General features: G+C 35.9%; 1 protein-coding gene across 3 annotated transcripts in view; it reads left to right on the top strand.

Moving 5' to 3' along the window:
- TMEM38B (transmembrane protein 38B) overlaps window positions 1-12603 on the top strand; it is a 112128-nt gene that overhangs the window by 84814 nt on the left and 14711 nt on the right. For all 3 annotated transcript variants that reach the window (XM_060154696.1, XM_060154694.1, XM_060154695.1), the window contains exon 5: window positions 448-565. In XM_060154696.1, coding sequence (XP_060010679.1) covers window positions 448-565 — 118 coding nt within the window. The remainder of the gene's footprint in view (window positions 1-447; window positions 566-12603) is intronic.

Here is a 12603-nt window from a genome sequence, read left to right as displayed (position 1 = left end):
TGTATGTACACTGTGGAAATGAGGAAATGCTGCAAATCAGGGCTTTCTTTTCCATCCCCCATCCCACCCAAGGAACTTGGTTAGCACTATAAAGTTTTTCAGGGCTAACGTACTTTTCCCAAATCATGCTGTGGAACGTGGGACTTTCAAATCCTTTGTGTAAAAGTGTTATGTGGTCAATTCGGAAATATTACATATAGAAATGTACTCTCTTTATCAGAAAGTCACAGTATGTATGAACATTCTAAACTTTGATACTTTATGCTGTGAAGAAAGGTATTTAACTTTATGTAACTCAGCATTTCCAAAACTTTATATTTACAGAACTCATTTTTGTGTTACATCTATTAATAACTCATTAAATTAATATTTTGAGAATACTGTTTGAGAAATATAAAGATAAATAATATTTATTACTTATTGAGTTAAAATGTGTTTTATTTTCAGCCCTGCCAAGGTAACCCTGCTGGGGTCAGTTATCTTCACATTCCAGCAAACCAATCATCTGGCAATATCAAGGCATAATCTTATGTTCCTCTATACTATGTTTCTTGTGGCCACAAAGGTAAGAGTTCAAAGTAGCAATAAAGCAGTATTACAGATTCTGTGTAACCAAAATTCTGCATAAGGCAAGTAATGGAAAAATTTATTTTTTATTATAGTCTAAAAATATCAATTTTGGGGAGTTATTCAGCACATCCATGACTTACTGAAACATAGCTCTTCTATGATTCCTCATTTGATTTATGCTGAGGCTATCAGGAAGGATCTGCAGATAACCTTGTAGTATTTACATTGGAGGCCAGAGAGTAGTGGAAATAGCCAAGGCTGATCAGAGACTGCAAAGTGTTGTGTCGTTTGTAAAATGAGGTTCTCGGAGTAGATGTTCTCTGAGGTTCCTTTAAACTTTAAAACTTTTATATGTTTATATTAGGACATATTTGTGGTCAGTCTCTTTAATTACTGTTGTCTGGTTGGATGCTTTATCCCTTCTTGAAGTTAGGAAATAGTATAAGATGGTATAAGACCATAGGTTTCAGAGACAGGCAGTCTTAAATTCAAATCCTAGCTTCGCTGTCTAATCCCTGAATAGGCAAGTTACTTAATGTCTCTGAATCCTGATTTCCTCGTCTTCATTGTACCGATTGTTGATATGGTTCGAGATGACATATACCATTCTATGACTGTGTCCGACACATCTTATTTATTTATTTATTTATTTATATTTATTTATTTTTGGCTGTGTTGGGTCTTCGTTGCAGCACGTGGGCTTTCGGTAGTTGCGGTGAGCGGGGGCTGCACTTCGTTGTGGTGCACGGGCTTCTCATTGGGGTGGCTTCTCTTGTGGAGCGTGGGCTTCAGTAGTGTGGCTCGCGGGCTGTAGAGCACAGGCTCAGTAGTTGTGGTGCAGAGGCTTAGTTGCTCTGCGGCATGTGGGATCTTCCTGGACCAGGGCTCCCTTGCACTGGCAGGTGGATTCTTAACCACTGCACCACCAGGGAAGCCCTCTGACACATCTTATGAATTTTATTTCAGCTGTATGATGAGACTAATTCTGATTGATTATTCTTCTTCTTAAAATTTTTATATATTCACTATTCACGAGTAGACAATTGATTTTAAAATATTATTATTTAAGCCTAGAGAAATTTTATAGATATCTGTATCTCAGCCTAGATGTTTCTGACTAAAAACTTACCTATGAGATGCTTAGAAGGAAAACAGTATGTATTATATAAATTTATGTATTTTATATATTCACTATATATTCACTATTATATATATATTTTTATATATTCACTATTCACGAGTAGACAATTGATTTTAAAATATTATTATTTAAGCCTAGAGAAATTTTATAGATATCTGTATCTCAGCCTAGATGTTTCTGACTAAAAACTTACCTATGAGATGCTTAGAAGGAAAACAGTATGTATTATATAAATTTATGTCTTTGAAAGAACCAAATCACTGTAGGGATCATTTATTTTTATTCCAGTAGTCTCTGCAGTGGAGGTGATCTGTGGTTGTTGTACTTCAGATATCTGAGGCAAAATCTCTTCATATGTGCGTTCTTCTAACAGTCATCAGATTTTTTGTTTTGTTTTGTTTTGTTTTTTTGCGGTATGCGGGCCTCTCACTGCTGTGGCCTCTCCCGTTGCGGAGCACAGGCTCCGGACGCGCAGGCTCAGCGGCCATGGTTCACGGGCCCGGCCGCTCCGCGGCATGTGGGATCTTCCCGGACCGGGACACGAACCCATGTCCCCTGCATCAGCAGACAGACTCTCAACCACTGCGCCACCAGGGAAGCCCAGTCATCAAATTTTGAGCTGCATTTTTTGGTAACATTTTTACTGAGATATAGTTTACACACCATACAATCCATCCATTGAAAGTATACAATTCAGTGGTCTTTAGTATATTCACAGAGATGTGCAGCTGTTACCACAATTGGTATTAGAACACTTTCATCACCCCAAAATAAACCTCATACCTGTTAGCAGTCACTTCACATTTTCCCTCAATCCCCTCAACTGTAGACGACCACTGATCTACTTTCTGTCTATAAATTTGCCTATTCTGACATTTCATGTAAGTGGAATCATGCAATATGTGGCTTGTGACTGGTTTCTTTCACTTGCATGATGTTTTTGATGTTCATCCATGTTGTAGTATGTATCAGTACGTTATTCCTTTTAATTGCCAAATAATATTCCATTGTGTGGGTATACCACATTTTATTTCCCTATCAGTTGATGGATTTTGGGCTGTTTTACCTTTTGGGTAATATGAATAATGAGCTATGAACATTCATGTACACGTTTTTGTGTGGACATATATTACATTCCTCTTGGGTGTATCATATAGGAATTGAATTATTAGATCATATAGTAATTCAACGTTTAATCTTTTGAGGAACTAACGGACTGTTTTCTAAAGTGGCTTCATCATTTTACGTTCCCACCAGCAATGTATGTGAGAGTTCTAATTTCACCACATCCTTAACCAATGCATATCTTTTTTATAGCCATCCTAGTGGGTGTGAAGAAGCAATTCATTGTGATTTTGATTTATATTTCCCTGAGGACTAATGATGTTGAGCATTTTTTATGTGCTTGTTGGCCATTTGTATATTTTCTTTGGAAAAATATCTATTCAGATCATTTGCCCTTTTTTAATCATGGCATTTGTCTTTTTAATGTTGAGTTGTAAGATTTCTTTATGTATTCTGGATACTGGAGCCTTATTAGATTTCTGGTTTGTAAATGTTTTCTCCTATTCTGTGAGTTGTCTTTTCACTTTCTTCATAGTGTCCTTGGAAGCACAAAATTTTTAAATTTTGATAAAGTCCAATTTGCATATTTTCTCTTTTGTTGTGTATGCTTCTGGTGTCATATCTAAGAACCCATTGCCAAATCTAAGGTCAGAAAGATTTACCTCTGTGTTTTTTCCTAAGAGATTTATAGTTTTAGCTCTTATATTTAGTTCTGTGACCTGTTTTGAGTTAATTTTTGTATATGGGATATCTAGTTGTTTAAGCACCATTTATTGAAAAGACTGTTCTTTCCCTCATTGAATTGTCTTGGCACCCTTGTAGAAAATCAGTTGACTGTAAATGTAAGAGTTTACTTCTGGACTCTCACTTTTATCCCATTCATCTCTATGCCTATTTTTATATTTGTACCATGCTATCTTAATTATTTCAGCTTTGCAGTAAGTTTTGAAATTGGGAACTGTGAGTCTTCCAGGTTTGTTCTTCTTTCTCAGGATTGTTTTGACCACTCTAGATCACTTGAATTTCCATATGAATTTTAGAATTAACTTGACAGTTTCTGCAAAGGCGGCCAGCTTATGTCTTCATAGGGATTACATTGAATCTGCAAATCAGTTTGGGGAGTACTGTCATCTTAACAATGTTAAGTCTTATAATCCATCAACATAGATTTTAAAAATTTATTTAGGTCTTCTTTAATTTTTTTCAATGATGTTTTCAGTATATAAGCCTTACACTTCAGTTGTTAACTTTATTCCTAAGTATTTTGTTCTTTTTGATGCTATAGTAAATGAGATTGTTTTTTAAATGTTTTATTTTCAGATTGTACCTTGAAAATGTGTAGAAATAAAATTGATTTTTTATATGATCTTGTATATTGTAACCTAGCTGAATTTATTTATTAGCTCTAATAGTTTTTTTTTTTAATGGATTCCTTAGGGTTTTCTACAAGATCATGTCATTTGCATAGAAATAATTTTCCTTCTTCCTTTTCAATCTCCATGTCTTCTTATCTCATTTTCTTGCCCAGTTGCCCTGTCTAGAACTTCCAGCACAATGTTGAATAGAAATAGAGGGAATGAACATCCTTATCTTCTTTTTGATCCTAGGGAGAAAGCATTCAGTCTTTTACTAACAAGTATGATATTAGCTGAGGGTGTTTTATAGGTGCCCTTTATCAGATTAAGTTAGTTCCCTTCTCATCGTTTGTTGAGTTTTTTTTATCATGAAGTAGTGTTGGGAGCTATATAAATTTTGAGAGTTTCTAACTTTAAAGAAAATGAATGTGTGTTGTGGGCTTAGTTAGATTAACTGGTACTGGTATCTGTTAAATTTTTTGAATTGCAAGGATCAGTTTTTGTTGAAGGCCTAATTTGTAGCATAAAAATGATAGCTTTTCTTACAATTACTGCCAGACATATAGTTGTTTATTATAGCACCTAAATTTAAATACCATATCACAAAGTGATAATAAAAAGATATTTTAAAGTATAATAACATACAGTATTGAACTTTTCTCATAGTATTCCTCAAATCTTCCTAATTAGAATATTATTCCCCTAACATTTTAGAATAATATTCTAATAATATTCTAATAATTTAGAATAATATTCCCCAACATTTTACTAAATATCCACCAACTTCTAAGCAGAATATTCATTTTTAGCTCATCCTTTTGCCCAGATTCCCTTTAGATTTATACTGATTTTTAAATAGCTTGTGATTTGTTTGAGTAGCTACTATAGTTTTTCATTTCTTAGGTATAAAATAATGAATTGACAGAATATACAGAGAAAAAATCGGCACTAATTATTTTTCTTTACCTTGCTTTTCTTGTATTATTTATATAGTTAGGAAATTTGCATTGTGTGTTTGTTTTGGATAATAATCCAGTGTTTTGACATATACAAAGGATGCTAATAAATATGATTCCTCTTTTCAAAGAGAATATCTCCCACAAGTAAGACAAGGGCACAGGTATCCATAATACAAGTATAAAAAGAGTAACAGAAAGTAAGTGCCACCAGTATTCCTCGACCTCTAGAATCTCTGTTGTCATCTCACCCACTAGAAGCTGCTCTGTGGTAAAACTCGGGTATTCTCACCCTTGAAATGTGCAGCCTAGCTATGGACTTGTGGCACCATCCCATGTAGACATGAAGTCTCCTCCCTGCCCCACGCCTGCCTATCTTCCTCTTGACACCCTGCCTGAGGATTCCAGTTAGTTTAGCTGCACCTAATGTCAGTCTCTCCCATTGGAGATGATTTGAGAAAAGTTTCAGAAGCATGGAATATCTTTTGGCTCCTCAGTGTAAGAAGTTATTGTGAAATAGATAAAGCAAAGGGAGACTTGAGTGGTCAAGAATGATTAAAACCGAAAAGAGGCTGTTGGATTTTGAAATTGAGGTATTTGGTGACCTTGGTAAAAGTAGTTTCAAATGGACTGTTAGAGAATAGAAAAAAGTTTTTGATAGACAGAGGTGAATAAGAGGAAGTAAAGAAGAGGAGTATAAACTACTTTAAAGGGATTTAGAGTCTAAACAAAAACAACTTGGGAGGGGAGTTTGGCAGTATCCGATAAAGTTGAAGATTTATGTATCTTGGACTTCCCTGGTGGCTCAGTGGTTAAGAATCCACCTGCCAGTGCAGGGGACACGGGTTCAAGCCCTGGTCCAGGAAGATTCCACATGCCGTGGAGCAACTAAGCCCGTGCGCCACAACTACTGAGCCTGCGCTCTAGAGCCGGCGTGCCACAACTACTGAAGCCCACACGCCTAGAGCCCGTGCTCCACAAGAAGAGAAGCCACCACAGTGAAAAGCCCGCGCACCGCAACGAAAGTGTAGCCCCTGCTCTCCGTAACTAGAGAAAGCTTGTGCACAGCAACGAAGACCCAACTCAGCCAAAAATAAATAAATAAAATAAATTTATATTAAAAAAAAAGATTTATGTATCTTGTGAACTAGTAATTCCATTTCTAGGTATAACCTACATCAGTCTCCCAAGGTGTAATACAGAACCCAGCTTCATCAGGATCTCTTAAAAAATGTTTTAGCATTTAAGTAGTGTTTAATATTCATTTACTAAAAACTTAGGAATGAGCTCCTTTAAAATTAACAAAAAAATCAACTTTACTGAAGTATAATTTGCACATAATAAAATATAGCCTTTCTAGAGTTTCGGTAAATTTGTGTACCTATGTAACCACCACTACAACCAAGATATGGAATATTTCCATTACTTGAAAAAGTCCCTTGTGCTCTAATCAAGTACATCCCAACCACCACCCATGGCCCCAGGGTGGAACACCCATTTCCATGTAAGTGGGATCATATAGTATATATTTTTTCTGTCTGGCTTCTTTTGCTCAGCATGTTTTTGAGATTTATCCATGTTGTCGCATATTCCTTTTTATTGCTAAGTAGCATTATATACCACAATTTGTTTATGTAATTACCTGTTGATGGATTTTGGATTATTACCAGCTTTTGATTATTTGAATATGGTTATTATGCATAAAGCTGCTATAAACATGTTTACTTTGTGTGCACATATATTTTCATTTCTCTTGGATATATAGGAGTGGAATTGTTGGGTCACGTGGAAAGCTTATGTTACGTGATACAAGCTTAATATACAGAAATCTATTGCTTTTCTATACACTAATAATGAACTATCAGGAAGAGAAAGTAAGAAATCAATCCCATTTAAAATCTCATCAAAAAGAATAAAATACCTAAGAATAACTTAACCAAGCAGGTGAAAGACTCATATAACAATGATGAAGAAATTTGAAAATGATACAAAGAAGTGGGTCTGTTTCTGTTTTGTATATAAATTCATTTGTATCATTTTTTTTTAGATTCCACATATAAGCGATGTCACCTGATATTTGTCTTTCTCTTGTTTCACTTAATATATTAATCTCTAGGTCCATCCATGTTGCTGCAAATAGCACTATTTCATTCTTTTTTATGGCTGAATAATATTACATTGTGTGTGTGTGTGTGTGTGTGTGTGTGTGTGTATGCACACACACATACAACATCTTCTTTATAGATTCATCTGTTGACGGACATTTAGGTTGCTTCCATGTCTTGGCTATTGTAAATAGTGCTGCAGTGAACATTGGGGTGCATGTATCTTTTCAAATTATGGTTTCTCTGGATGTATGCCTTGGAGTGGGATTGCAGGATCATATGGTAGCTCTATTTTTAGTTTTGTTTTTTTTAAACATCTTTATTAGAGTATAATTGCTTTACAATGGTGTGCCAGTTTCCGCTTTATAACAAAGTGAATCAGTTATACATATACATATGTCCCCATATCTCTTCCCTCTTGCATCTCCCTCCCTCCCACCCTCCCTATCTCACCCCTCTAGGTGGTCACAGAGCACCGAGCTGATCTCCCTGTGCTTTGTGGCTGCTTCCCACTAGCTATCTGTTTTACGTTTGGTAGTGTATATATGTCCATGCCACTCTGTCACTTTGTCCCAGCTTACCCTTCCCCCGCTCCCCGTATCCTTAAGTCCATTCTCTAGTAGGTCTGCATCTTTATTACCGTCTTGCCCCTAGGTTCTTCTGACCATTTTCTATTTTCTTTTTTTTTTTTTAGATTCCATATATATGTGTTAGGATACGGTATTTGTTTTTCTCTTTCTGACTTACTTCACTCTGTATGGCAGTCTCTAGGTCCATCCACCTCACTACAGATAACTCAGTTTCGTTCCTTTTTACGGCTGACTAATATTCCACTGTATACATGTGCCACATCTTCTTTATCCATTCGTCTGTTGATGGACACTTAGTTTGCTTCCATGTCCTAGCTCTTGTAAATAGAGCTGCAATGAACATTTTGGTATATGACTCTTTTTGAATTATGGTTTTCTCAGGGTATATGCCCAGTAGTGGGATTGCTGGGTCATATGGTAGTTCTATTTTTAGTTTTTTAAGGAACCTCCATAGTGGCTGTATCAATTTACATTCCCACCAACAGTGCAAGAGGGTTCACTTTTCTGCACACCCTCTCCAGCATTTATTGTTTGTAGATTTTTTGATGATGGCCATTCTGACCAGTGGGAGATGATATCTCATTGTAGTTTAGATTAGCCTATCTCTAATGATTAATGATGTTGAGCATTCTTTCATGTGTTTGTTGGCAATCTGTATATCTTCTTTGGAGAAATGTCTATTTGGGTCTTCTGCTCATTTTTGCATTGGGTTGTTTGTTTTTTTCATATTGAGCTGCATGATTTGCTTGTATGTTTTGGACATTAATCCTTTGTCAGTTGCTTCATTTGCAAATATTTTCTCCCATTCTGAGGGTTGTCTTTTCATCTTGTTTATGGTTTCCTTTGCTGTGCACAAGTTAAGTTTCATTAGGTCCCATTTATTTATTTTTGTTTTTATTTCCATTTCTCTAGGAAGCGGGTCAAAAAGGATCTTGCTGTGATTTATGTCATAGAGTGTTCTGCCTGTGTTTTCCTCTCAGAGTTTGATGGTGTCTGGACTTACGTTTAGGTCTTGAATCCATTTTGAGTGTTTTTTTGTGTATGGTGTTAGAGAGTGTTCTAATTTCATTCTTTTACATGTAGCTGTCCAGTTTCCCCAGCACCACTTATTGAAGAGGCTGTCTTTTCACCACAGTATATTCTTGCCTCCTTTATCAAAGATAAGGTGACCATATGTGCGTGGGTTTAGCTCTGGGCTTTCTATCCTATTCCATTGATCTATGTATCTGTTTTTGTGTCAGTACCATACTGTCTTGATTACTGTAGCTTTGTAGTATAGTCTGAGGTCAGGGAGCCTGATTCCTCCAGCTCCGTTTTTCTTTCTCAAGATTGCTTTGGCTATTCGGGGTCTTTTGTGTTTCCATACAAATTGTGAAATTTTTTTTCTAGTTCTGTGAAAAATGCCAGTGGTAGTTTGACAGGGATTGCATTGAATCTGTAGATTGCTTTGGGTAGTACAGTCATTTTTACAATGTTGATTCTTCCAATCCAAGAACATGGTATATCTCTCCATCTCTTGGTATCATCTTTAATTTCTTTCATCAGTGTCTTATAATTTTCTACATACAGGTCTTTTGTCTCCTTAGGTAGGTTTATGCCTAGATATTTTATTCTTTTTGTTGCAGTGCTAAATGAGAGTGTTTTCTTAATTTCACTTTCAGATTTTTCATCATTTGTGTATAGGAAAGCAAGAGATTTTTGTGCGTTAATTTTGTATCCTGCTACTTTACCAAATTCATTGATTAGCTTTAGTAGTTTTCTGGTAGCATCTTTAGGATTCTCTTTGTACAGTATCATGTTATCTGCAAACAGTGACAGCTTTACTTCTTCTTTTCCGATTTGGATTCCTTTTATTTCTTTTTCTTCTCTGACTGCTGTGGCTAAAACTTCCAAAACTATGTTGAATAAGAGTGGTGAGAGTGGGCAACGTTGTCTTGTTCCTGATCTTAGTGGAAATGGTTGCAGTTTTTCACCATGGAGGATGATGTTGGCTCTGGGTTTGTCATATATGGCCTTTATTATGTTGAGGAAAGTTCCCTCTATGCCTACTTTCTGGAGGGGTTTTATCATAAATGGGTGTTGAATTTTGTCAAAAGCTTTCTCTGCATCTGTTGAGATGATCATATGGTTTTCCTCCTCAATTTGTTAATATGGTGTATCACATTGATTGATTTGCATATATTGAAGAATCTTGGCATTCCTGGGATAAACCCCACTTGATCATGGTGTATGATCCTTTTAATGTGCTGTTGGATTCTGATTGCTAGTTTTTTGTTGAGGATTTTTGCATCTATGTTCATCAGTGATATTGGCCTGTAGTTTTCTTTCTTTCTGACATCTTTGTCTGGTTTTGGTATCAGGGTGATGGTGGCCTCGTAGAATGAGTTTGGGAGTGTTCCTCGCTCTGCTATATTTTGGAAGAGTTTGAGCAGGTTAGGTGTTAGCTCTTCTCTAAATGTTTGGTAGAATTTGCCTGTGAAGCCATCTGGTCCTGGGCTTTTGTTTGTTGGAAGATTTTTAATCACAGTTTCAATTTCAATGTTTGTGATTGGTCTGTTCATATTTTCTATTTCTTCCTGGTTCAGTCTTGGAAGGTTGTGCTTTTCTAAGATTTTGTCCATTTCTTCCAGGTTATCCATTTTATTGGCATATAGTTGCTTGTAGTAATCTCTCATGATGCTTTGTATTTCTGCAGTGTCAATTGTTACATCTCCTTTTTCATTTCTAATTCTATTGATTTGAGTCTTTTCCCTTTTTTCTTGATGAGTCTGGCTAATGGTTTATCAATTTTGTCTATCTTCTCAAAGAACCAGCTTTTAGTTTTATTGATCTTTGCTATCGTTTCCTTCATTTCTTTTTCATTTATTTCTGATCTGTATGATTTCTTTCCTTCTGCTAACTTTGGGTTTTCTTTGTTCTTCCTTCTCTAATTGCATTAGGTGTAAGATTAGGTTGTTTATTTGAGATGTTTCTTGTTTCTTAAGGTGGGCTTTTATAGCTATAAAGTTCCCTCTTAGAACTGCTTTTGCTGCATCCCATAGGTTTTGGGTCGTTGCGTTTTCATTGTCGTTTGTTTCTAGGTATTTTCTGATTTCCTCTTTGATTTCTTCAGTGATCTCTTGGTTATTAAGAAGTGTGTTGTTTAGCCTCCATGTGTTTGTATTCCTTACAGATTTTTTCCTGTAATTGATATCTAGTCTCATAGCGTCGTGGTTGGAAAAGATACTTGATAAACTTTCAATTTTCTTAAATTTACCAAGGCTTGATTTGTGACCCAAGATATGCTCTATCCTGGAGAATCTTCCAGGAGCACTTGAGAAGAATGTGTATTCTGTTGTTTTTGGATGGAATGTCCTATAAATATCAATTAAGTCCATCTTGTTTAATGTATCATTTAAAGCTTGTGTTTCCTTATTTATTTTCATTTTGGATGATCTGTGCATTGGTGAAAGTGGGGTGTTAAAGTCCCCTACTATGATTGTGTTACTGTCGATTTCCCCTTTTATGGCTGTTAGTATTTGCCTTATGTATTGAGGTGCTCCTATGTTGTGTGCGTAAATATTTACAATTGTTATATCTTCTTGGACTGATCCCTTGATCATTATGTAGTGTCCTTCTTTGTCTCTTGTAATAGCCTTTGTTTTAAAGTCTATTTTGTCTGATATGAGAATTGCTATTCCTGCTTTCTTTTGATTTCCATTTGCATGGAATAGCTTTTTCCATCCCCTCACTTTCAGTCTGTATGTGTCCCTAGGTCTGAAGTGGGTCTCTTGTAGACAGCATATATACGGGTCTTGTTTCTGTATCCATTCAGCTAGTTTGTGTCTTTTGGTTGGAGCATTTAATCCATTTACATTTAAGATAATTATCAATATGTATGTTCCTATTCCCATTTTTGTAATTGTTTTGGGTTTGTTATTGTAGGTCTTTTCCTTCTCTTGTGTTTCCTGCCTAGAGAAGTTCTTTTAGCATTTGTTGTAAAGCTGGTTTGGTGGTGCTGAATTCTCTTAACTTTTGCTCGTCTGTAAAGCTTTCAATTTTTCCGTCAAATCTGAATGAGATTCTTGCTGGGCAGAGTAATCTTGGTTGTAGGTTTTTCTCCTTCATCACTTTAAATATGTCCTGCCACTCCCTTCTGGCTTGGAGAGTTTCTGCTGAAAGATCAGCTGTAAGCCTTATGGGGATTCCCTTATGTGTTACTTGTTGTTTTTCCCTTGCTGCTTTTAATATTTGTTCTTTGTATTTAATTTTCGATAGTTTGATTGATATGTTTCTTGGCGTGTTTTTCCTTGGATTTTTCCTGTATGGGACTCTCTGTGCTTCCTGGACTTGATTAACTATTTCCTTTCCCATATTAGGGAAGTTATCAACTATAATCTCTTGAGATATTTTCTCAGTCCCTTTCTTTTTCTCTTCTTCTTCTGGGACCCCTATAATTCGAATGTTGTGTGTTTATTGTTGTCCCAGAGGTCTCTGAGACTGTCCTCAATTCTTTTCATTCTTTTTTCTTTATTTTGCTCTGCAGTAGTTGTTTCCAGTATTTCATCTTCCAGGTCTCTTATCCGTTCTTCTGCCTCAGATATTCTGCTATTGATCCCTTCTAGAGTATTTTTAATTTCATTTATTGTGTTGTTCATCTCTGTTTGTTTGCTGTTTAGTTCTTTTAGATCCTTGTTAAACGTTTCTTGTATTTTCTCCATTCCATTTCCAAGATTTTGGATCATCTTTACTATCATTATTCTGAATTCTTTTTCAGGTAGACTGCCTATTTCCTCTTCATTTGTTAGGTCTGGTGGGTTTTTATCTTGCTCCTTCATCTGC

The sequence above is a fragment of the Lagenorhynchus albirostris genome, chromosome 7, assembly GCF_949774975.1.
Source record: "Lagenorhynchus albirostris chromosome 7, mLagAlb1.1, whole genome shotgun sequence".
NCBI classification, from domain to species: Eukaryota; Metazoa; Chordata; class Mammalia; order Artiodactyla; family Delphinidae; genus Lagenorhynchus; species Lagenorhynchus albirostris.
Note: the sequence above shows the minus strand (reverse complement) of the source record. Positions and strands in the feature narration are given on the sequence as shown.